Below are 24,280 nucleotides of genomic sequence, written 5' to 3'. Positions count from 1 at the left end.
TGTTGTGCTTGCTGTGTTTCTGTGTCATGCAATATCAAAAAATACATAATTCCCACAATCTTTGGGCTATCTATAATTTTCTCTGAGTGTAAGCAGGACAACAAGCCCTGATTCTCCATGATAGATATAAAAGCAAGGGTACACAAACATTTAAGTTCTAGAATGGGTTATCTAATGGTACAGAAAAAAAGCTAGCATCAGTGCAACTCATGAAGTTCAGTGAAAATTTATTAAAAAATTATTTCTATTAAAAATTCTCATTATCTGATTAAATTTAATTTAAAGTTTTTGTGTAAACACATTACCTTTGATCCATTCTCATAATTCATTTATAAAAATAAAACTCCAGCCATCTTGAAAACAAGAAATTACTGTTTTTTCTTGACATTCCAGAAAGTTTTCTTAATGAATCTGTTTCTAGATTTCTCAGGATTCATTCCCCATTTTCACTGATTCAGTCTTCTTTCTTCATTATAAAACACTTAAAATCATTTTACCATTACAGACAACCATCCTAAATTTATAAGTACTCTTAAAAATTGGTCATAAGCTCTTTTAAAATGTCTTTAAACCAATTCCTTTTTTAACAGACTTTTAAGAATGAAAGGAACTGGAATGAATAGAAGTTAACCTGAACTTTTGAATTAATAAAGCCCAGATTTCAAACTAGATTGCCACATCCTAAAAGTTCATCTGTGTTAACAGGTGAATCTTTGGCTGCAGTCATTTTTGGGATGTCAGTTCATAAAATTTTTACTTTCACAATATTTTATATAGTTCAGAGATATCAGAGATATCTGAATCAGAGAATTCACATCAGATATATTAATTGCTCTTTTGTTTTGCACAATAATAAGATATAGTAGCCTTTCCTGCTCCTTGAGTAACAGAATGCTATGAAACATCACATTGCTGTGTGAATTTACAGGCTAATCTGGATTTGCCCTGGATATTTGTATAAGGAGATATAGTAGAGTGCCAAAGAAATTATAAATCCATAGTATATTGTACCTTAATCATTCCATTTAATTAAGCCCTAGCAGTAGTTTCAGAGGCAGTAACATCCCAAATCAATTTACACCTACTTATTCCACAGGAATGTCTCTGTAAGGAACTCATTATGGCATGCTGAGCTTTAAATTCAAATTTTACCTTACTGTGTAGCACATTCTCTATACAAACTTTCTGTGTAATTAAAATTTTCACTTTTCCAATTTTCACATGCTCCAGAGAAATGAGACTCTGAAATCCTACTGTAAACTGAAACAATTTCATATTACTAGTATTATAGTTTATTTTAAAACTACTTTCCAAAATATATGAATAAATACAAAGGAAGACTATTACCATACTGTCTCCAATCCACATTAGAAGGTAAATTCAGCCACAGAATTAAGTTATTGAGTTCATTTAAGTAGGATGGCAGTGAATGGAAACCTTTTTGGTTATACCACACCTGGAAGAAAGAAGGGGAATTGTCAATCAAAAATTAGTTCAATCTGGATGCTGATCTGAAAGCTTACGTACCTTTAAAAATTGCATGAAGGATATGTAATTCTTCTGTTATGACATTTATTTATAGAAGGAAGTCAACTAGGCAGAATAAAATCAGTTGATTTGCATAGGTTGTTCAACAGCATGCAGCAGTTTTCTGTTGTTGGAGTTGTACACATATGTTTATTATTAAATTGAGATTCTCTGATTTAATGGAACACTGTGTCCCTCTTCCTTTACATACATGTGATTGAACAAATAGAGGGAGAACAATGTGAAAATAACACCTGCGAGTTTGATCAAAAATACAAAAAGATGACTAAAACTAATGCTAAAATTGGAAGAACGGTTGGAATTCCAAAAGACTTCTCCAAATAATACCTGTATATGATACAGCATAAAATACCTAGGAATGGAATATTCTAGAAAGAGGAGAAAAGAAAGAATCAAGAAGGCACTGTTTACAAGGTATGAAGCTGTTCCATAGACAAAGCTGTCTCCAACAAGCATCAGTGGCTTGTTAAACATGGAGGAAATGGATGCAGATAAACTTTAAAGCTGACAAGGCAAGCCAGTCTCTGAGGACCACAGGGAAACAACTGTGTTGTAACATATACATATCATGCAGACTCACCCTGATTTGATAAAATACTCTTAATCTGCACTTCCGCTTGCTAGAACCATTGCTGAGAGCTTGATATGTCCCAAAACCAAATATACTGAGGTTTGAGTTTCCTCTGCAGTGAAATTGATTCTTATCATCCATTATTGTTAATCATAGTACCTTTGAATCTATATTATCCATACCAAAAACTAGGTCAAATTATTTTGCATATTTATTTTCAGTTTCAGTGACATTTAGAACCATTAGATTACTATCCATTCCTTACATCATAGCACTTTTCCTTCTCCCCTTTTTTTTAAACAGCTGAAAAACTCCTAACCTTTCCCCCTTTAATATCAGCTGCTTGTACTCTGCATTTTGTACATCCTAGGTAGGGCAATTCTCACTGTCTCTCTGGATTCTGAATCATAATGCAAAGTGAATAGAATTTAATATACATCTTTATTGCCTTAACACTCCTCTCCTTAAATCTACATTTGCTGGGCCTGATCCCCTAAGTATCTTCCATGTGACATGTAATGGTACTCAAATGTCTCAAACCCTTATGTCCCCACATTTAAAGAAAAGAAAAAAGAACAAACCCTAACATCTTCCCCTCTTTGCAAAGTAGTGAAACTCCTTTGCTCTTCTCCAGTTCAGTTCCCACAAATTATTATACATACTAGATCTCCCACTCATTAATCAACAAGAGCAGTCTAACAAAACGTAGTGAAAGAGAACCTGAAATTCCCACAGAAAACTGAAAAATCTTTGCACTGCAGGACCTCCTGCGCATATAGCAACCAGGGCAAAAAGACAGAAACAAGCTGATCAAAGGTAAGCTGTATTTTTCACAGCCCCATACACACATCTCTAATTCTACCAGTTTTTGAAAGGTTTTCACAGATTAGAAAGTTTTACATATATACATAATGAAACTCCACTGCAATTATGTCTATTGCATTGGGAAAAATAAAGGCAATTAAAAAAACAACAAAGCAAAATTCTGACAACACATCCACATTTAATTCAGGCAGGGAAAAGTTCACAAATGTTCAGAGAACACCTTTGAAATATAGTAACTCAGCCAGTATTCAAATGAATACCACAATAGGGCATTGTGTATAACAATATACTTCAATATGTAACATGCTAATTGGAATTATCCTCCAAGCTGCATTATGTAACTGAATCAAACCATGAGGAAATAATCAAATTGAAGATGGATATTTAATTTATTATAAACTGGAAAAAGAGACATATAAGGTTGTTCACTTCATCAGGAGGTACATTTAAGGTCTTTTTTCTGTAGACTGGTTTCTTACTCAAAATTGTGAGCAAAAGTAAAATATAAAGAAAGGAAATGTATTAGCTCTAGCTGAAACATCTTTCATATTTCTTTTGTGCCACACAGGTAATTATTTACAGAGGGCAGAAAAGGGCTGAGGAACAGAAAACTATATACATCAATATAATTATATTTTATTTTATATTATATCCATATTAAGGAAAATTATTTCCCAAGGAAAAACATAACCCCTCACCATATCAGACTGAAGTTCTGTGAAGACATGTTTTACATTATTACATAATCTTTTACTTGAATAAAGCTAGACTGACATTTCAGCTAACATTTGACCTATCAAGAAAAAAGGATGAGAAGGAGCAGAGAAGTCCCTAGGCATTGCTGGACCAGATTCATGATTGATATTAAACTAGAAAGATCTAATTTTTTCCTCTGGACACTTACACAATTACTGTTTTGCAAAGCCTCAAGTGCCAACCTTTGGGATTGGAAAAATGTACTTTTCCAAATTACAAGTGAACAGTACCATTTGCCTTTCGGCAGCATGTAAAATTACCACATGTTCTTCCTATATTTCATTACGCTATAAAAACAGCAACTATGAAGCTATTTTTTTGGCCATATTGCCAAAGGAAGCCAAAGAATATACAGTCATGTATATTCTACATGTATATATATACAGAAATATGAGAAGTTGTGCTTTTGCTACATAGCACCAATCATCAGTGCCAATAATCAGTGTTTTTAATTAGCCATATTTGTCATGTCATAGATATATTCTGTCTCTTGTGTGCAATATATACATTCTTTATGTGCATGCACATACCATGTATGTAGTATATACAGCACAGTATGATTAGGTACAGTAAAATAGTTACTAAATAAATATTTTTAATTTGAACAAGAAAAATCATTGGCTTTTCAAGTACTGGAGAGGAATGTATAAAGATTCAGAAATTTTCTAAAATGAAGTGAATCATACAGTAATTCTCTTCAAACGCAAATTTCGTATTTCAAACGCATTTTCTTGCATACCAGGCTATGTAAATGGTACATTCACTGTCTCATGAACAAACCAGAAAGGTCAAAGTAAAAATCTAGTCATTAGTTACTGAAAGGTTAATGCAATAACTTGACATCGCACCATTTGAAAGACATTTCCAGGAGATGCTTTAGATAACGCAGTGCCCTTTATAAATTTACTCCACTATTTGCTTTGGGTCAGAAATATGAAGCTTAATTACTAAAAGTATAACTATAATTTATCCCTGTCCTGATGGCAGGTGGAGGTCTATACAAAACACACTAAAAAAAATGGACCTGACAAAAACCACAGTGCAAGCATGTCAAAACAAGAGTCTAAAATGATTAAAGATACACAGGAAAAAATGGAAGTCAGAAAAAAAATTACATCTTGCTGAAAACTTTCAGGTTTGTCATGAATGAATGATGGAACTGGAGCTCAAAGCTATGAAATATATGGGACTAGAAGAGAGATTACAAATAGCCAAAATTAAAATCTATTTATGCTCAGATTTGTATATAAAATAGAGAGATTTCTAAAAAATTATACAGAAAAGGCATTAGAAACAGGAAGTGATTTTGCAAAACTAAGCATGAAATGGCATTGGACTGGAGAAAATGTGAATTTTTTTATAACACTTTGTCTCAAAATGGATTTTGGGATGGAGCTTATTTATGCTGTTTTTTATTTTCCTTTTTTTTATAAGAGCAAATAAAATCCATATTTACATTAAAAAAAATTTAAAGGCAGAAGCATGTTTCTTTCATATCCTAATCTGGAATCTGGAAAATGCACAGCTTCCTCTTAACAAATCTTGTTTGCCTCAAATACAAAATCAGAGACCTCTCACTGATAGGCATCAATACTTCTCCAAGACTGCTGTTCCTCTACCTGTCATGCATCTACATTTGAATGGATCCCAAAAAGCAAAGAGGAAGGATAATTCTAAGCACAACTGAAATAAAGGGCTTTTCCTTTTTGGTATGCAAAAAGGAAAGGTGGAGTATGGGGGGGAAACTGACCAGTGGAGCAGAGATTACTGAAGATTTGATTGATTGGTGGTGTGGACATCTTGGCCCTGGTAGGCCAGAAACCATGAGAACTTCAGACAGAGATCTGAGAGAGCAAGGAAAAGGAATGTTGTGTTTTATTTTAAGGTAGTCATGTGAGACTGCACCTGTGAAGATTGTAGTTAAGCAATATTGATAAGAAACATAAACAATGTGGTTATTGCTCGGCAGCGGAAAATTCTATTCAAGGCTGTAAGACTGTATCACCTGAGCCCTGTAATCAATAAATCAACTTCATCATTGGCATTCCCTGGAGTCCCGTCTTTGAACTGCCAACAGTGGAGAGGTACAGTATCTCCATATTGTGAAAACCTGGGATGAGACCTGGAGGCTAACAAGCAGTTACCAATGCAGGGGATTTTATTTCCCTTGGAATGTTTTCGAAAGGTTCTTTTCAGAAAAGAATAGCATACTTGTTATGCAGAAGAAGCTGCTCCTAGAAGATATCTTTATTCTTAAAGGGAGGGTGGTGAGAGAAATGAAGCAAAGTAAAGTATCCCTTGACGTCATGAAAAAGCATCAATAACAGCCCATTACTGTGATGTTCAATGCACTTTGGCCAATTCTGACATTGGCTTTTTGTAGAAAACAAACTAAAAATATTATTTGGCTGACTATCTAAAAGCAAGTTTTAAACATAAATTCTAAAATGAGTTCACTGGAAAAATAAAAATAAAAAAACCAAAAAGAACAAAAAAGGTATATAATTCAACTAATTTAAAACTGTTTCTCAAACACAAGAGAATACTTCAAGAATTATGAACAGAGAGACTATAAGAGACAGAGGATTTTTCCCAATTATTCAAGTGCAAGGATTTAATGCAATTTATATTTGCTAAGTGTTTATTATATTAATATATTAAATATTACTATATTTGCTATAATTTATTATTTGCTAAGTGTTGCGATGTCTGAAGTCTGAAAAAGTAGTCAATACATACATACAGATGTGCACATATATATGCAACTCTTACCTTAGCCAGAGGCTGAGATTTGGCGTTATTCAATTTTTTATCTGGAAGTTGAAATGCTTTCATCCGTCCAAAAGACCAACCACCATATCTGGTAGTAGAAATTGAAGTAACAAACAGTTATCTGCCTTAAGCTTTGCAGTTTTCTTGCAAGGGTAAAGTTGAGATTGCTACACTAATGCTTTGTTTTTCAACTGAAAGTAAAACTTCATCCCTCACAAACCCCTTCTTTGTTAAAAAGGGGAGGGACAATGTAGTTTTTAATCAGGTGAATATTATTGGCTTTTTTCCAGCAAAGGTATTCCCTTAGATAAGAATTTTTGCTTTCTGAAAGCTGAAATTGAGCAAGGGGAAGGGTTGTGAGCAAATGAGAGCTTCTGACTTCCAGAAGCATCTTAAACAACTTTATTTCTTTCTAAACCATTCATATACTAGCTCAAATCTTTCATCCAAAGATGCTTACCTCTATGTATATAAAATCAGATGCACCTTCTTTTAATACATAAGTGGCTAACACTTTCTTCTCCTCAATAAAAGCATACATGGTCTAATATTTCCACTTACATTATCAGCAGTGGTTGAATTGTAAGGGCATATAAGTAAACTTCAAAACACAGCAGATAATCTCTGTTGCTTATATCACATAATATGAAGTACTGCCAGGGGCATACCAGCCCTTCTTACTTCAAAGAAAATATTAATTGGAGCATATCCACCTTTATTTGATTGAGTCTCTGAGGAATGGAAATTATATTGTTCACCTGCTTTAGATATGCATCTCTGAGATGCTGAAATAACTCACTACGTGGAAGAAACTCCAGAGTATGCCTCGAGGTAATCATCATGCAGCCGCTGGAGGAAGTTCTGAGATGTGACCATTGAGGGTCTTTCATGTTGCCTTGATTAGCAGATTAACTCTACACCTTGATAACAATCACCAGACAAAGACAGCTTATATTCTCCATGACAAATGTCTATGCTTTGGATCAGAAAGGACTGTGGGGTTTATACACAAGGGATAAACAAAGGCTAGATATTTTACAGTTACCTTGTTTTGCTGGAAGACCTCACTAAATACTCTTCCACAGGGAACCCTGAAAGATTATACAAAATATGTCCTTTCTTATTCTTTACATAGGGAGCAGAGGTATTAAAACTTGGGCATATCTGAAAAAAAGTATACATAAAATAAGTAAAGCACTTTTTAAAAACAGTGGCACTATATTTAGCTTTATTTTTTTATTTTTATGTAGATTTTACAGCTTTTTTTTTAAACTGGATTTGCCTTTCTCAGCTTCAACAGATTTTCAATAAATTATGAATAGTTTTATGTTTATAAGGCAACTCAAATGATTGTGCCACCTACGTGTTAGAAATCCCTTTGATTTCTTTTACATCCCTGTCAGTCAGGTTTTTTTGAAAACATCAAAACTTGTATATAAGTTTAGGAAAGTTTACAGCAATGAAAAAGGCAAGACTCCTTTTTATTTGTTTCTCCTGAGAAGAAACACAAAATAGGTATCAGATAAATATGAGATGAAAACAAAATTCTAATTAATGTTATAAGCTTCTAAAAATTTCATTGATGAGCTGCAGAGAAGAATAAAAGATGTCTTCTAATGATTCAGTGAGACATTCTCACAACCACAGAAAAAGTGACAGATTAGACTCAATTATCTCAGAAGCTTTACAAAATACTTTATGCCAATCAACTGAAAAATTTTAATGTTTATTTGACGTCTCAACCCTACAGAAAATAAAAATTCACTCTCAAAGATTGCTCTTACATAGCTCACAGACAGAAGTTCTGCCTCCACTGTCAAGTGAGTTCTTTCAGTTTTTATGGTTAATAGACCTCTCCCTGTGAAAGTTCCCATTTGTATTTTATTCAGCCTTCTTATATTTTAAGTCTCTTTCGTATTAGACACAAACTTATTCCTTGTCCAGAAAAGTAAAAAACCAAGTTTCCTACTTCCATTTCTCCCAAAACTTTATTGCTGTATTTTATATGCAACTCTCACTCTAAATAATTATAAATTTATAAACAAAAGATACTTTTTTAATAGGATATTCTCTTTTGGGGAAATAAATTGGTCACCTCAGACAATTTTGTATTTTTGTTTCTTACTCAGAGCAAATCAGCAGAAAAGAAGGTCAGAATTTCATTATATTTTTCAAAATCTTGCATTTCTTGAAGCCTGTTGTATTTTGAAATCCAAAATCTAAACCAAAAGCAAACTCTAACAATTAAATCTCATTCATTTGTAAATTACATGGTGGGTACTACCAGCCAGGTTCACCCACCCTTCCTTTTGAAAGTAGGTAGTCTTCCAGATGTTATGGAAATGTTACATTTTAACCTTGTTTTACATGGCAGTTTTTCTTAATCAGAGTACTATAACATATTTAAAGTAAATTGCATCTTCTGAAAACAGTTCAGCTGTCTCTGTTGCTGTTATTTCAGATCAATCTATAGCCATTTCTAGTGCACACATATGTTCATATATATAAAGAAGAAATTTTCATTAGGTGAAACAGAAGTAAATCTTCAGTCATTACAAAGTCAGACCTGTGAGGATTTATTTCCTCATCACTTTCACAAGCCCTTCAAAAACAGTAGCCAAGGAATTCAAGGTAATATACACACAGATATTTTTTACATATATAAGTAAATAAAAAAATTACATACCTCCTGTTCAGACACACATCTGCATGAATCTTGAGGTGATTCCATCTGCCAGCATGAATTATTCTTTCTAATGGGAATCAACGTAATAAAATTATAACTAGCAAATGAAAGGAATATGTCACTTAACAGAAGAAATCCAGAGAATAATGAGCAGATCTGACATGCTGAACACTTTTCAACAGAATTTCAACAGAATGACTAGGTTGGAAGAGACCTCCAAGATCATCAAGTCCAACCCATACCCTAATACCACAACTAGACTCTGGCACCTAGTGCCACATCCAGACTTTTTTTAAACACATCCAGAGATTTTGACCCCACCACCTCCCCAGGCAGACCATTCCAGTACTTCATCACTCTTTCCATAAAAAACTTTTTCCTAATATCCAGCCTATGTTTCCCTTGACGCAGCTTTAGACTGTGTCCTCTCATTCTATCAGTTGCTGCCTGGTGAAAGAGACCAACCCCACCTGACTACAACCATCTGTCCGGAAGTTGTAGAGAGTGATAAGGTCACCTCTGAGTCTCCTTTTCTCCAGGCAAAACAACCCCAGCTCCCTCAGCCATTCCTCAAAGGGTTTGTGTTCCAAGTCCTTCACCAGCCTCTGGATGCACTCAAGCATCTCAATGTCCTTCCCAAACTGAGGGCCCAGAACTGGACACAGCACTCCAGGTCTGGCCTCACCAGTGCCGAGTACAGGGGAAGAATGACCTCCCTGCACCTGCTGGCTACACTATTCCTGATCCAGGCCAGGATGCCATTGGCCTCCTTGGCCACCAGGGCACACTGCTGGCTCATGTTCAGCTGGCTGTCACCACTACTCCCAGGTCCCTTCCTGCCTGGGCACTGTCCAGCCACACCGTCCTCAGGCTATAACTTTGAAGGGGGTTATTGTGGCCAAAACGCAGGACTCAGAATGTGGACCTGTTAAACTTCATCCCACTGGACTCTGCCCATCCATCCAACCATGCCAAGTCTCTCTGCAGTTCCCTCCTACCTTCCAATAGATCAACACATACTCTCAGTTCAGTCTGCAAATTTACTAATGAATGACCTTCTCAGCATTTAATCACAGCAGAAGCTGTGTCTAGAGTGATACTAATTTTACTCATTTTTATAAAAATTGATTTATTAAAAATATTTATATAGGCATCAAATGAACTTCATGTCTCATATTGGCAGCAATTATTAAAGCATGGTCATCACTGCATTCCTGAATTTGGAAATCTAGAATGCTTCCTAACAAGTATTTGCCTATTTGTCTTTTCATCCTTCATATGGATACCGGCTTGATCAAAATCATTCTGAAATTAATCAGAAAATTGCCACTGACTTTTAAGCTGTATGGATCACATCTTTAACAGTAAATGCTATTTTGTTCTTCACCTGGATGCCAGCTCCTTTACCAGAAGCCATTTGTCACTAACTCCATACTGCCAAAAAAAAGCCTAAGATAATCTTTTACACAGAAAATATATAAATAAATAAATAAATAAATAAATAAATAAATAAATAAATATTCAATATTTAAATTAAGGAAATAATTACATTAGTTACAATTACCCATGTTGTGAATGTGTGCATGTGTGGTCCCAATCAGAGAAATATCCCAGTAGAACCTGAGAAAGTTTTCCTAGGTTATCATCTTCAGTGCTATTCAAAGAGGGCCATAGGGGTATAAAGAGTGAAGGGGAAAGAAAAAGAAAAAAAAAAAGAAAAAAAAAAAAAGAAATAAAGACATGTTAAAATGTCTAGCTCTATTAACCTTCAGTCTCAAGGTCCTATGTATTTTCCAATAAATTAAAAGACTATAGAATCCATGCAAAGGAAATATAGCAAAATAATCTTGTTTCAAAAAACTCTATGTGAACATGTAAAGAAAATTCATTACAATTTTGGCTAAACAAATCTCAACATTTACCTATAAGCGTCCTTCTCCTTATAATCATGCATTCCTAGTGGATGGCACTGCTGAAGTGTTTTTATGCTTATAAAATAAATTTATTTAAAAATTCAAACAGCATCTTGTTAGGTTCATCTGCATATTTTCACAGTAGAGAAAGTGATCTATGTATGTGCTTAGCACTCTATACAGATTAATTCTATAGATACCACACATTAAAAATAAATAAATAATCTAGCTGGTTTCAAAGCTGAACATACAGAAATCAGGTTGAATAAGAAGAGCAGCAGGTTTTGTAAATACTGTGGCATTTTCAAACTCAATAATTGTTTTGAGAAAACAACTTCAGACCTAAGCAATTTTATAAAATGAAGCATGCAAAAGCTTGTTCAAATACACTTGTTCATTTACATATAAATGGTCATGGCTGGTATTGATTTGAGTTCAATCTTCTCCAAAGTCTTTGCCCTTTCCTCCAGAAAATCCTTGACACAAAGCTTTTCTAATTTTGTCTTTCGCTTAAAACAATCTATAAAAGTATATAAAACATCTAAAAAACCCCCCCCCACATATCTACTGTAAAAAGTAACCTATCATTCTTTCTAGAATACAAGTCTTTAAAAGAGGAGAAGTCAAGGGTGAAGGTCCCAGAACCCTGGATACTGATGATGATGGATGAGCCCTTTACCTAAAGAAGGATTCTGCATTGTTGTAAAGTCTTGGTGTCAGCTTGAGAGAGGGATAATCAAGAGCCAGCGGCTTCACACTAAACAAGGCCATTGCTAGTGCAACAAAGAGGACAGGCAGCAGCACATTTGATAGGCTTCCTCTCCAGTCTCGCCTTGTATGGTGAAACCTCTTCATCAGAAGGGCAACAATCTGTGTGAGAACAAGGTGGGCTCCACGCACACTCGAGACTCCCGCAAGTGAAATACCTAAGTGAGACAAAGAAAACAACCTCTTGACAAACAAGGATAACCAAATTGAACTTTCACGTACTACATTGTCAAATATAAAATATAACAGTATTTTAGCTCTAATAAATCAAATTCCATAAACCTATCATGTTCTCCTGAATGAATAGCCCCATATGACAACTCTTCAAAGTATAACCAATTAACCCTTCCTATGAGGGAAAACAGATATTCAGTTAACATATCTCTATAGCTTCCCATGTACAGCTAATGACTTACTGAATACTATTTTCCCTAGGTATTTTCTATGGTCCTGCACTTGTTCAACCATTCCTTGTGTATTGCCACCTTTGTCCCTGGACAAATTGTTCTGAAAAACATGGCCTGTATTAGCACTAATGTCTTGATCTACCTTGACTGGAATCAGTGGCAACTTTTTCACAGAAATTCAATGGATCCTCTTCAGAACATCACATTTGCTAGGCACATAGATTCTCATAAAAGCATTCCCTTCATTTCCCTGCTCATATTGGACTAATAAAATTTTCATATTTTCTAGTCATTCAGTTTTCAGAGCTCATGTGCTGTCCTTCAGATTCACATGGGAGTGTGTCCACAGCTTATTAACATCTCACAAATCAGTCAGTTTCCCAATATTTAATTTTATTTTATTGTTCACTGTCAGACACTTGTGACTCACACCCCTCTGCCTCCATTTTAGCCCCTAATGCCTTCTACGTACGTGCAGAGTCTTATCAAACTCTCTTGCCTGTGGCCTTGCCCAACTGAATGTCCTTCAACCTCTTTTCTTCCTCAGAGCATAGCAGTGTCTGGCAGACTTACTACCACAGGTATTTGTACTGTAGCAAGACTGAATAGCCTGTATATTATAGTGCTCAAAGTCATGCTATAATTTATGAGCACTTGTGATTTGCCTCTTATTACCTTCCCTTCTGCATATGGAGAAGACTCTAACCAGCATTTCCATGTTCCATATTTTAACAGCTATGTGTATGGAAGTTCCCAAGTAACCTCAAATTAATTGTCCTTCTCTTAGAACAGTTTTCTTCTCAGTTAACAGAATTTTAATCTCAGACCCTTTGCATTGTTCTAACAGAGTATTTTTAGCCAAGTGAGGCAAACAGGGAGAAAAATTAATCAGATAATAAACCAGACTTCTGACCATGGTCATTGAACAAGACAGCTCAAATTCTGCACTCGTTACTTCAGGACATAACGTTAATCACTTTCAGTCCCTGGGAAGGCCACAAATCAAATTCTCTAGAAAATAAAACCCAGGTATGAAGAACAATAAATGGCCAGGAATAAACATGATATATGTAAACTGTGTTAACTGAGAGCTCAGCATGAATACAGGACTGGTTGGGTGAATAAAGGATGAGCAGTGTAAACAGTTTATTTTGATTTAACAAAGCCTGTGACATGGTCTCCCAGAGTCAAATGTGGTGTGAAGGACAACAAGGACCACTGGCTGGACTGACAGGCACCGCCCTGCAGGCTGGGAACAGGGATACCAGATCCAGCTGAGGAGCAGTTGGTTAGTTGGGGTGCCCTTCAGGGGCAAAGATGAGCAAAACACTGCCTAACAGTACCTTTTAACACAGATGTGTGTGCATACCAGCACCTGGAAGGGATCCACCCTGTTTGGGGTCATCTTTATATCAGGCACTGGGGAAAAGGAGAACCTCCTGGCAGCAGAAGCAGCTCTATGGAAGCACCTAAGAACCCCAGTGGCATCAGGGAGCAAAAGCTCTGCTCAGGGGAAGGACAAGCTGCAACAGGCACCAGCTAGTACCTGGGAAATTCTGATATCATAAATCAAGAAAATAAATTTCACTGTGAAGTAAACAATCAGAACTCAAGGCCAGCCTGGAAATTGCACTAAGTAATCTGCTCTTGACCTGCTTGACCTGCATTCTCAACATTAATGTTCCCTGATTTTAACAGACTGTAATTAACTTTAATTAATTTGGGGACTGTTTGGGGGCGGGGGGGGGGGCGGGGAAGGAGGGAAATTTCAGTTTTTATTCCTTTAACTCCACAACCAGATGTTATTTCTTTTTTCCCCAGAAAATTCCATGGAACAGAAATTATCTTTAAGACATTCTAATCACAGCCGTAGCTTGCTAATTTGACAGCTAACACAAATGGGATTTAAGGTTTTGAATCTGTGGAAAGAAAAAGTAGCTTCAAAATTCAGATTGTGATTCAGCTTTCAAGTGCCCTAATCAAGCAGGGTTACATTTTAGGCTTGGGAATTTTTGTTCTGTAAATTGGAGTAGGAGGAGGAGACATTCTTCTTAAGAATTTTTTTTTAAGAAAACTTATTAGGAATGTATTAAGTTCTTCATATTATCCTGGTAAGACTCTCAGTGGTCATCACAACACAGAAATTGAGGCACTCAGAAAAATTTTCAAAGTATGAGTGTTTTTAGACTATAACACATCCAGTAGGTGCTTCCACCTTAACATCCCTGAAAAGTATACCATCTCTCATTTATCGAAGTAGCAAAATGCCAGAAAAGCAGCACGTGATTAGGTATTTTCTGTAGTCCCAAATCTACTTATAGGTCATTAGCATGAGATGTGATTGAAAGAGTCTTCAAAGTATTTGACCCTTTGAATCTCTGAAAGAAACTATGACATCTGCTTTCTGGGGACAGAAAGGGAAATCAGAGCTGCCATTCCTTCTTTTTTCTTGACAAACAGAGCAGAGAGAAATTATAACAATTCAGAATGCCAAAGAAAGGGAAATTGTCACCATGAATATAAATAATTGTCCATTTTGTCCAATATCCTGACTCTTACTCAATATTCATAATGGCAGTGATCCAAGACGCATCCCAAGAAGATGTAATAAACCATTATTGTGAACGTATATGTTTGACTGTTTGACTCAGGTACTTCTTTTTTTTTTAAAGTAATTTATCTTTTCTAAAACCTCATATGCTTATTGTTTAAAAATGAAAAGGGTGCCAAATATCTTTCTGAATTATCTTAAATTTCCATCCTTGTGACCTTGAATTCTATCATTTCTTTATGTTTCAGGTACAAAACAAAATTCTTTACTTTTCTTAAAATTTATTCTATATGATGATACTGGATAGACTCTTAAATCTTGCTTTAGAAGACAGGTTATAGAAGTTTTCAATCCATTTTCTGCATAAATGATCTCAACCTTTCACTCTCCTCTTATAAAAATCTTTATAGTCCTACTACTTTGCTACTTGTCTCAAGTCCTCGTATTAATACTGTATCAGTCTCAAGATATAATATGTTCAATGCAGCTCTCCATCAGATGTGGAAACACTGTTGATATATACAATAGTATTATATATTATTCTACTGATCAATTAGTTTTCTTTATGCATCATACAGTGCACATGCAGTGGTATGTATACATCTGACTGCAGCCACAGTGAAAAGTAGCCTGGATTGTGTTGGAGTCTGGGATACAGAGTGTGTGCCCTTGTTTCTGATACTTAGTTCTGAGATCCAGAAAAACACTGAATTTCATGTAATATGAAATTCATGAGCATGTTTTCATGGTGATACATGAAAACAACTGTTAAAATTAGATAGAAAAAGCTAAAAGTGTAAGTATGTAGATTAGAAAGTTTTCTTAAATCACTGTGTGAAAAAGTTAGTTTAAGGAACAGAAGACAAGATGGAGGATTTAGGGTGTTGTCTCTTGTCCCTTCTTCTTTCTTCATGTTCTTCTCCTAGAGGTTTTTCGGTAATAATAGGTGATTGGACAGAAAATGCCGCAGTGCATCACAGAGGTAATGGGTCATTGGGTCATTAAGAAAAATAATATATGTGTCTATTGTTAATTGAGTAAAAATAGGTATAAAGATAAAAGAACTGTGTGGTTCAGGGCCATTTTGTGCTGTCGGGCACGGGATGAGCCACAAGGCCTTGTACTATCAGAAGAAAGAAACGTACCAGATTGTATAGAATTATCCTTGTGCAGCCAGCCTGGAGAGACCTGCCAAGTTTTGTCATGACCTTCTAATAAACATGAGAAACAAGATTCTAATGAGCTCGGGAGTTTTCTTCAAAACTAGAGAACTGATATAAGCAGGGCTCCCCAGGAGGGAGGATCCCAAAAGAATTCAGTCCAAAGGAGGCTGAGAAATACAGGAAGAGAAAGGAAAATACAGAAGAAATGCAGCAGAATCAGAGAAAGAGAAAAAGGATTCTTTAGAGGAAAGTTACACATTGGGCTTTCCATAATAGACTCCATACAGCTTTCAAGATTCCCAAGGTATTAAATCACTCGTTCAAGTAGAACCTACAGAATTAATATTTGCTTCATAAAGCTTGTAAGTAATTCACCACCTACATCTGGTATCTCTAGTTTGTCAGGATGCATAAAATCAGCATACATTCATGGGATAACAGCTGCTGATTATCACTGAGAATCATAAAGGCTAGAAGAAAAGACCAGACAACCTCTCTGTTATAAAGACAATTTTTATGCAGAAAGCTTATGAAAATATCCTCATTAATAATTTAGTTCATAGAATTCAAAACCTGTCCCAAGTGTGAGAAGCTGTCTTGCTTGACTTACAGTTGCAATTATCCACCAGAAGTGCAATTACGTTCACAATTAACTTGTAATTCTCAATTCATCCAGACTCTCCTTTGTATAATAGACAAGACTTTTGCTAGTTTCTAATACATATAGGTTAATATTAGAGAAACAGAATAGGTCCTAGAATCCAGAAACTAAGATTATCAAAATCCTTGCCTATAGACTAGTGTAGAATTAGGAGCAGAAACAATTATTGTAAAAGTCTCTAAAACTTGGTATTAGATGGACTTTTTCTCCTGTATTTTTCACTTCTAGAAAACAATGTAATTCTACTCTTTTTTTTCATGGTGCAGAAGGAAAGATGGACTATGCAGTAGATAAATCAACCAGCCAGGAGCATTCATTTTCAATTCTACTTCTGTCACTTTGGTATTTAGACAAGTAATTTAGAGGAGGTCCATATTTTGGGAAGGTAATACTGGAACTGCAATACCCTGGCAAAACAGTTGAGCTACCTCCTACGAAACTTACATTCAGAGGCAGTACATATTTATTGGCTTATCATAAGTTTTGTGCCAACAAGTAGTTCTAAGCTGAGCAAGTGAACTGACATCATTCTGCATTTCAGCACACACCATACTGGCCCAGAGGCAGTGCTAGCCCACCAATCTATGCACAGTATTTCATTAGAAGATGTAAAAATTTCCTTCCTTTTCCTGCACATTTTTCTACTCATTATAAAAATTACTATTATATTGATTTTGTTTCCAGGAGGATTTTAAAGATTTCCATGTGGGGAATTTGAATAAATAGCACGTTAAGGGTCTAAAGTATAAAGGGCATCTGGTCTGTGACATCTGGTCTACGTTTCACACTATGACTAGTTTTCGCTTATGTATAATAACCAGTTCTCTCTATCCGAAGCTGATCAGAAAAATATTTATTTCGGAAGGAATTTCACAAGACAAGTTCTCTTGGGGTATTTTTAGATATAAATCCTCCTGTTCCTCCACTCAAGCCATTTTTAATTTTAGGCATTGTGAACATTTCTTCCAAAAAGTTGATTCAAATTGTTTCCATCTAAATTTCTTGTCTTGGAGCTTCTCCCTATTCCATACATACTGATTAATCCAATTAAGTATAATTTTTGAAGGGAAAACTTGTAGGGTTTTAGCTAAAAATTTAGCTTTATATTCTGAGTCCCAGATCCCACAATAGGATTCTGCATGGGCCTGAAGACCTTTGAGATAGAGTAATAGAGATTTAAGCAACTGTAGAGTTCATCAGTAGAATTAACATATTTTAAGGCCAAGGAATTTATGTCTGTCACTCCCTAACCTTATAAAGAACCCCCTTCACAACTCAGATCTCCCAAGCCCTTTTCCTTAAGCCAGACTGGTTAGATTATTTCATTCCTTTATCTAAGATACTATTCTTTTTCAAGATCTGACATGCTTAATATTTTATCACACTGAAGACCACGAAAAGGGCAGCATGAACAATACATCTGATTCCTACTGAAAAATCAAGAACCAGAATAACCAGAAAAATGTGATAAATACCCTCACTGAAGAAACTCCAACATCAAAATCTCACAATCTAAAAACCTGTCTCTAGAAAACTACTAGCAAAGGAAAGGAGCCTCGTAAAGGAGCCTCTTTAAGCTCTTTATTATTTTTTATTTCCTAGAGTAAGGGGTGTGAACAAAAGTTCATTTGTACACAAAAAGCTTAGGAAAAGAATGGAGCAAACTCTTTTCAAACTTAGCACTGTGTTTAGAAGAAATGCATTGTAAAGTTAGGCCTAAACAGAGTATGAATTATCTACTCCCAGCAATGTGTAAGGGGCTGAAGAACTGGTAGGATACAATTGCACTTAAATCTTAGAGGGAGAAACATTTTACAGTACCCTCAACTTGACATGTTGGAGAGGTGAGATATCTGACTTTGACTAGCTAAATGAAAGACAGAAGTGTAAAGTGGGTTTCTGCAAAAGGAAAAGTTAAAACATCCGGGTGTTAGAGAGAATAAAGCCTTCATCCATAAAATAATTTTCTTTACTCTTACTTGCTGCATTGTTATCCAAGCAGTGACAGAGGTGTATTCAAGCAAGAGTATTTGATCCTGGACATCTCTTTGCATCCAAGATTTTCATTCAGATTTCTCGTAAGGAGTAAACACATTGTACAGAGAACATAGGGCACATAATTAAATGGGAATGTAAGATACATTTCCATTGTCCTTCTCAATGATCACAATGAATCTGATGAAGGGCATGGAGCACAAGTCTTATGTGAAGTGATTGAAGCAGCTAGGGTTGTTTAGCCTACAGAAAAGAAGGCTCAAGAGTGACCTTATCACTCTCTACAACTGCCTGAAAGGAGGCTGTAGCCAGGTTGTGGTCAGTCTCTTCTCCCAGGAAACCAGCAACAGGACAAGAGGAGTCTTAAATTGAACTAAGGGAGGTTTAGGCTGGACATTAAAAAGAATTTCTTCACAGGAAGTGTGATGCAATGTTGGAATGAGCTGCCCAGGGAGGTTGTGGAGTGACTGCCCCTGGAGCTGTTTAAGAAAAGACTGGCTGTAGCACTCTGTGCCATGGTTTAGTTGATATGGTGGTGTTAGGTCATAGATTGGATCTGATGATCTCAGAGGTCTTTTCCTACCTAAATGATTCAGTGATTCTGATTCTGTAAATTTGTTAACCAAAAAGAATATTATTAGAGAATACCGTTTCTGTCCCCCAAACTCTCCAAGATTTGTAGAGTTTACTTGGTGAACTTGATCAGAGTCCCTACCTGAATCTACTTTTTCAACAGCCAGCCACCATCACACTACGCTGCTGTAAAGATCTACAAAATAGTCAGAACAGATTTTAAATGTAAAAAATAATACAACTCAAGGTCTTTATTTTGTCTCCAGGCATAACATAGCCTCATTCAAGTTATGATTATCATCCTTAAATTTCAAGAACTTTCATTTTCTCCAAGTTAGACCATATTAGAGGTATGAACAATAGATGAAGAGATGAGCACCTCTGAATGCAAACAAAGTATTTCTTCACAATTATAACAAGTAGATTAAAACTAAAAATTAGATTATAGTTTTCCCTTCCTTTACATGTTCACAATCACAACTACTTATAGGCAACATTATAATTCTATTTATGAAATATGAATTTAGGTATCTGAAATGCCCATTTAAGACAGAAAGAAGGTAAGCCAGCCTATTTAATTAACATATAGCTAACACTCACATGCCTACAGAATTTCCTGACTGTTTTAACCCTCTATTTAATGCAAGAATACTCATACCAATGCAAAAAAAATAAAAAATTAAAAAAATTAAGCTCTGTCGTCACTCATATCAAATAACAGAAAATCTTCTAAAAGTAAAAGTACTACACCATGCAACAGCACTGCATGTGTGGTAGTAGATAAAAATTTTAAAACAGGTAGGCATCACAACCACACTCTAAGTGTAAATTTGAGGACGCAATTAAGTCAAAATGGTATTTAGAAAATAAAATAGTCAGACAGTGAACTGAGACCTCTGCTTTTAATTATGGACCTGCTTTATACTCTTTCCTTCCCAAACCTATTTGTCTGTTTCGTCTACTCATTGCATTCAGTCTTAAAACTAGACTGCAAGCTGTCAAAGGTGGGAAGGACCTGACTTTTTTATTCTTACTATTACTCTGTAGGGTGTCTGGAACAACAGGGCATGACTTTATATTGTGTTTCCAAGGCACCACCACTCATACAATAAACAGTAATAGCTACCATAGAAGCTAGGAAAAAACAACACCCTTGTTGCTGCTCAACTGTGAGCTGGTGTCAAAACACCCCTTGTTGTTTTTACTAGTGCGGAAATGGGCAGGAATGTAACCATAGCAGAAACTTCATATTTATTTGGGAATGTAACACTTCCAGGTTATAAAAGCACTGTCATTACTTTCAATGAAGGGAATTAATTTTCTAGTGCAAAATGCTTTTTCTTTTCCTTCTCCAGCCATAAGAACACAAACAGTACATGAGCATAAACAAATGGAAAACAATAGTGCTGTCTTCTTATCCATCACCCTACAGACACCATGGAGAGCCAAATATAGTTGCTACACTGACAGCCAAGCTAATCCGGTGAATGGCCACCTAAGCTAGTCTGTGTCTGTTGGAAGAGAAGGACACACTGCTGAATGCACTGTTCCAATAATTCAAAAGTAGAGGGGTTCAGTTATTTCTACATTCGTGATGCCTAAAACAATCTCTTTTGTTACATTTCCGTGGTTTTTTGTGCTTTGCCATAATTTATATCTCTTCATTCTAGTTGTGATTTTTGCCAGTTTAAACCATACTGAAAAAGAAGTTAGAATTAACACCAAGTATGTTTTAGACTTGTGTTGTGAACAGCGGACATAATTCTCTCAGCCTGAGAAAATTTCAGCCTGTCAGGGGCTCATCTGTTCCCAGGGGAAAAGTTCCTGGGAACAATTTTCTCTCAATATTGTTTTGTTGTAAATAAATTATATATCTCAAAACAATACTGAACAGATGTTCTTGGTGTGTTTTCTCTGGTTCCACCAATGGGACCAAAGGGGGTGTTAGGTTATTGTCCAACCATGTAACCTGGAATGAAACATCTTACAAAAAGGGGTTAAGAACCCCCACAATAAAGGCTTCTTTGCCTCACAAAGCAACTGGTGTGTGTGTCCGATTATCTGAAGAACCCTCAATACATCGTATCCTTCAGTGACAGTGAACTCTATTGTGGCCAGGGCAGCTTCATAATTATGGGATGAAAATATTCTTTGGAAACAAACAAAAAATAAAGACGAATATTCAGTCAGGTAGACAGACTATCATGTCTTGGAAAAGAAAATTACTGCAGATTTGAAAACCCTAAGTCTCTGATTATTAGTTTTTTCATGGTTAACTTGCAACATTAACAACTATGCTAATTTCAATTTCCAGGAGATAATTTTGCAAATAGATATCATTTTATTGCAATACTCTCTCTCCTGCAGCGATGCACCTGCAATGAATTGCCACAGAGGAGAAGGCAAGTAAAGGAAGAGCTGAAAATCAAGCACATAATGTGGCTACAAAATGGAAGCCTATTTGTACCTTCTATTTGTACTCTTTGAAGGTACAACAGTAGAAGAAAAGCACAGACTGTCAGAATTGCAAAAAACCATCCCAATTCACGTAATATGTATCTATCGATGTCAGGCTTGGGCAAGAGAAAGAATACATTTGATCACACAAAGGTAAACAGCCATACAAGATAAATCTTGTGCACTATAATATACCCTCTTATTACAATAAGCAGCACACTTATTTGGGTTGGTTCCTTTTCTTTCTAGAAATGTAAATCAATACTCAGAAAGTTGTTAGAATTTAACCCACTGAATTCAACCTATACACTCGTTATGACATTTCAAGATTGAATCTGATGCAAACAGGGCTACAACCCACAGTACTTTTGCTCTGTTTGGTGAAAAACTGGGGAAAAAGCAGGACAGCAATAAAATCTGAATGTTTGCTCTACGAATTCCCATAACATTATGTGTGAGACTTAATGCTAAACATCTTAGCATTTCCAACTAGGCAGATTAAATATAGCAAAGGAAGAAAGAACTATTCAAACCAGGTGTTCTCAAACATTTCCCAGTGATTACTTGCTTCCCAGAAAGGGAACTTTCAAATAACAACTGTGCCTTGTTGTACTACAGATGACATCTATCACGCAGCTGCTCAATTTGCCATGAGTAGCCTTTGAGAACACTGTATACAGCACTCTGGAAGAAGTCTCTTGGAATTTCTCAGGGAAAACTCAGACATCAAACAGAAGAAACAACCTCAGCAGGGCCCAGATTTCACCATGACAGACAAGGACATTCTGACCCACTTTAACTTTCATAATTTGTGTAAGTATTACCTTACTACAAAGTACTTAGTCTAAAATACTGCAACTCCCATAAGCTGGAATATTTTTAGACCATATCTCTACTGGAGTTATTCTATTAATTATAAAAATCATATCAAAGTTTGTACAAAGAAGCAATTCAAAACTGAAAGTTCTGCAAGAGGTGTGTTTTATTCAGACCTGAAGCTATAGCAAACAATTTAAAAGTATGTTTGATGAATAATCTCATTCCTCAGGCATTCTGGTATTTCATAAATAGTGGTATTAAACAGCTTCAAGCATTTGGATTAACAGGACCAACTGGTCCATTTTTTTCTAATGTCTCCAATGAATATGGTGACCTAAATAAACTATAAAATAGATCTAGAGACAGATGGAGAAAAAATCTACATGGCTAAAAATTTCCACCTACACAGAAGCCCAACATCAGGTATACTATAATGAAGTCCCACTTATATTTCAAATGAGGAATTGGTTAGCAAGAGTTTAATTATACATCTTGTATCACCTTGTAACAAATTTACCATATGAAAAGTTGGCAAAAAAAAGTGCAGTACTAAGTGCTCCACATACTGCCCTTCATACTGAAGCTACTTTACCATGTTGTCCCTGTAACTCCTAAACCAGTTTTTTGCTGGTTTTGAGAAAAAAAATCCAAAACATTTAGTACTACAGAATGTTGCCAGTATTGAGAAAACAGATGTGTGAATATTAATTTCTATTGCTAAAGTCTTTGGGTACTTTGTTGCACAAAAGAAAAGTTCTAGTGACAGAGCAGACAACAATTTCACCAAAGGAGATACTTTTGAGAAGGCACTGGACAGGTAAAAATCTAGTTTCATGTAGAAGCATCAGCCTCAAAGAGAGTCTTACTAGCAACACTAAGATGCGTAACACACCTTCTACATACATATCGTATTTACTCAATAAATGAGGCAAGATGTTAGGAATATTTCAAGGAGCCCCTTCCCTAAGCAATGTCCTGTTTCAGAATGAAAAGTAAGCATCTTACTCCTGATAAACATTTCTTTAAAAAATTAGTCATTTACATTACTTACATGATTGAAGTTAAATTATCTGTATTTGCTGGTGCAACAACATTAATAAAGCAGAACTGTTCTAAAATACTTGTGCCTGTGTGTACATACACACATGCTTTCTTCAACAGTAAAAATACATATACACAAATACAAAGAGATCTAAAATATACACTCCACTTGTAAGCTCAAGCAAGGCAAGAAACCATCAGAATTTACTTTTCATATAAAACCTAAGGACTAGCTATTAGCAACAAATATTTGCTCACACCATACATATGGTTTTGTGTTGATTACCTAAGAGTGAAAATTTTCTCCAACACACAGGCCCCATATTATGAGGGAGAGAAGTAATAGTTTATCTAGAATATAAGATGTAAATGCTATTTTTGGAAAAATCCAATTGCTGAACAGCAAAAAGTGCATAATCTAGAAGAATTGAACTGTTTAAACTAGGAAGAAAGTATTACTACATGTGTAGCAAAAAATACATGAGTATTACTGTGGGAAACTCATCATTGCTGTTATACCAGGCAATCCATTGCTCTTCAAATTTCAGTTGCATTTTGGAAAACCTAAACCACATACTGAATATAGATTTTTGTTGATGTTGCAAATGAGTGGAATACCTGCAAAAAGTGCATGCAGGTCATTCTCAAAAACAGCAAATGAACACAGGAATTCTGGCTGCCAGATTATCTTTTGAGGAAGAGCTCTACTTCCCTTCTATGGTTTTCTTTCTTTCCTGTTTTCTTCATTTGCTTAGAAATAATTACAGCATGAAA

The 24,280-nt window shown here is 35.6% G+C and overlaps 1 protein-coding gene across 1 annotated transcript in view; it reads right to left on the bottom strand.

Moving 5' to 3' along the window:
* The window catches only part of ABCA13 (ATP binding cassette subfamily A member 13), a 199,052-nt gene that overhangs the window by 63,468 nt on the left and 111,304 nt on the right, over positions 1 to 24,280 (bottom strand). The window contains exons 34-38 of the mRNA XM_058831117.1: positions 11,751 to 11,997; positions 9,159 to 9,225; positions 7,518 to 7,636; positions 6,473 to 6,560; positions 1,348 to 1,456 (exon numbers count right to left, since the gene is read on the bottom strand). Of these exons, the coding sequence (XP_058687100.1) occupies positions 1,348 to 1,456; positions 6,473 to 6,560; positions 7,518 to 7,636; positions 9,159 to 9,225; positions 11,751 to 11,997 (630 nt within the window). The remainder of the gene's footprint in view (positions 1 to 1,347; positions 1,457 to 6,472; positions 6,561 to 7,517; positions 7,637 to 9,158; positions 9,226 to 11,750; positions 11,998 to 24,280) is intronic.

This window comes from Poecile atricapillus, chromosome 2, assembly GCF_030490865.1.
Source record: "Poecile atricapillus isolate bPoeAtr1 chromosome 2, bPoeAtr1.hap1, whole genome shotgun sequence".
Lineage (NCBI taxonomy): Eukaryota > Metazoa > Chordata > Aves > Passeriformes > Paridae > Poecile > Poecile atricapillus.
The sequence above is the reverse complement of the archived record's forward strand: the minus strand, read 5'-3'. Positions and strand labels throughout refer to the sequence as shown.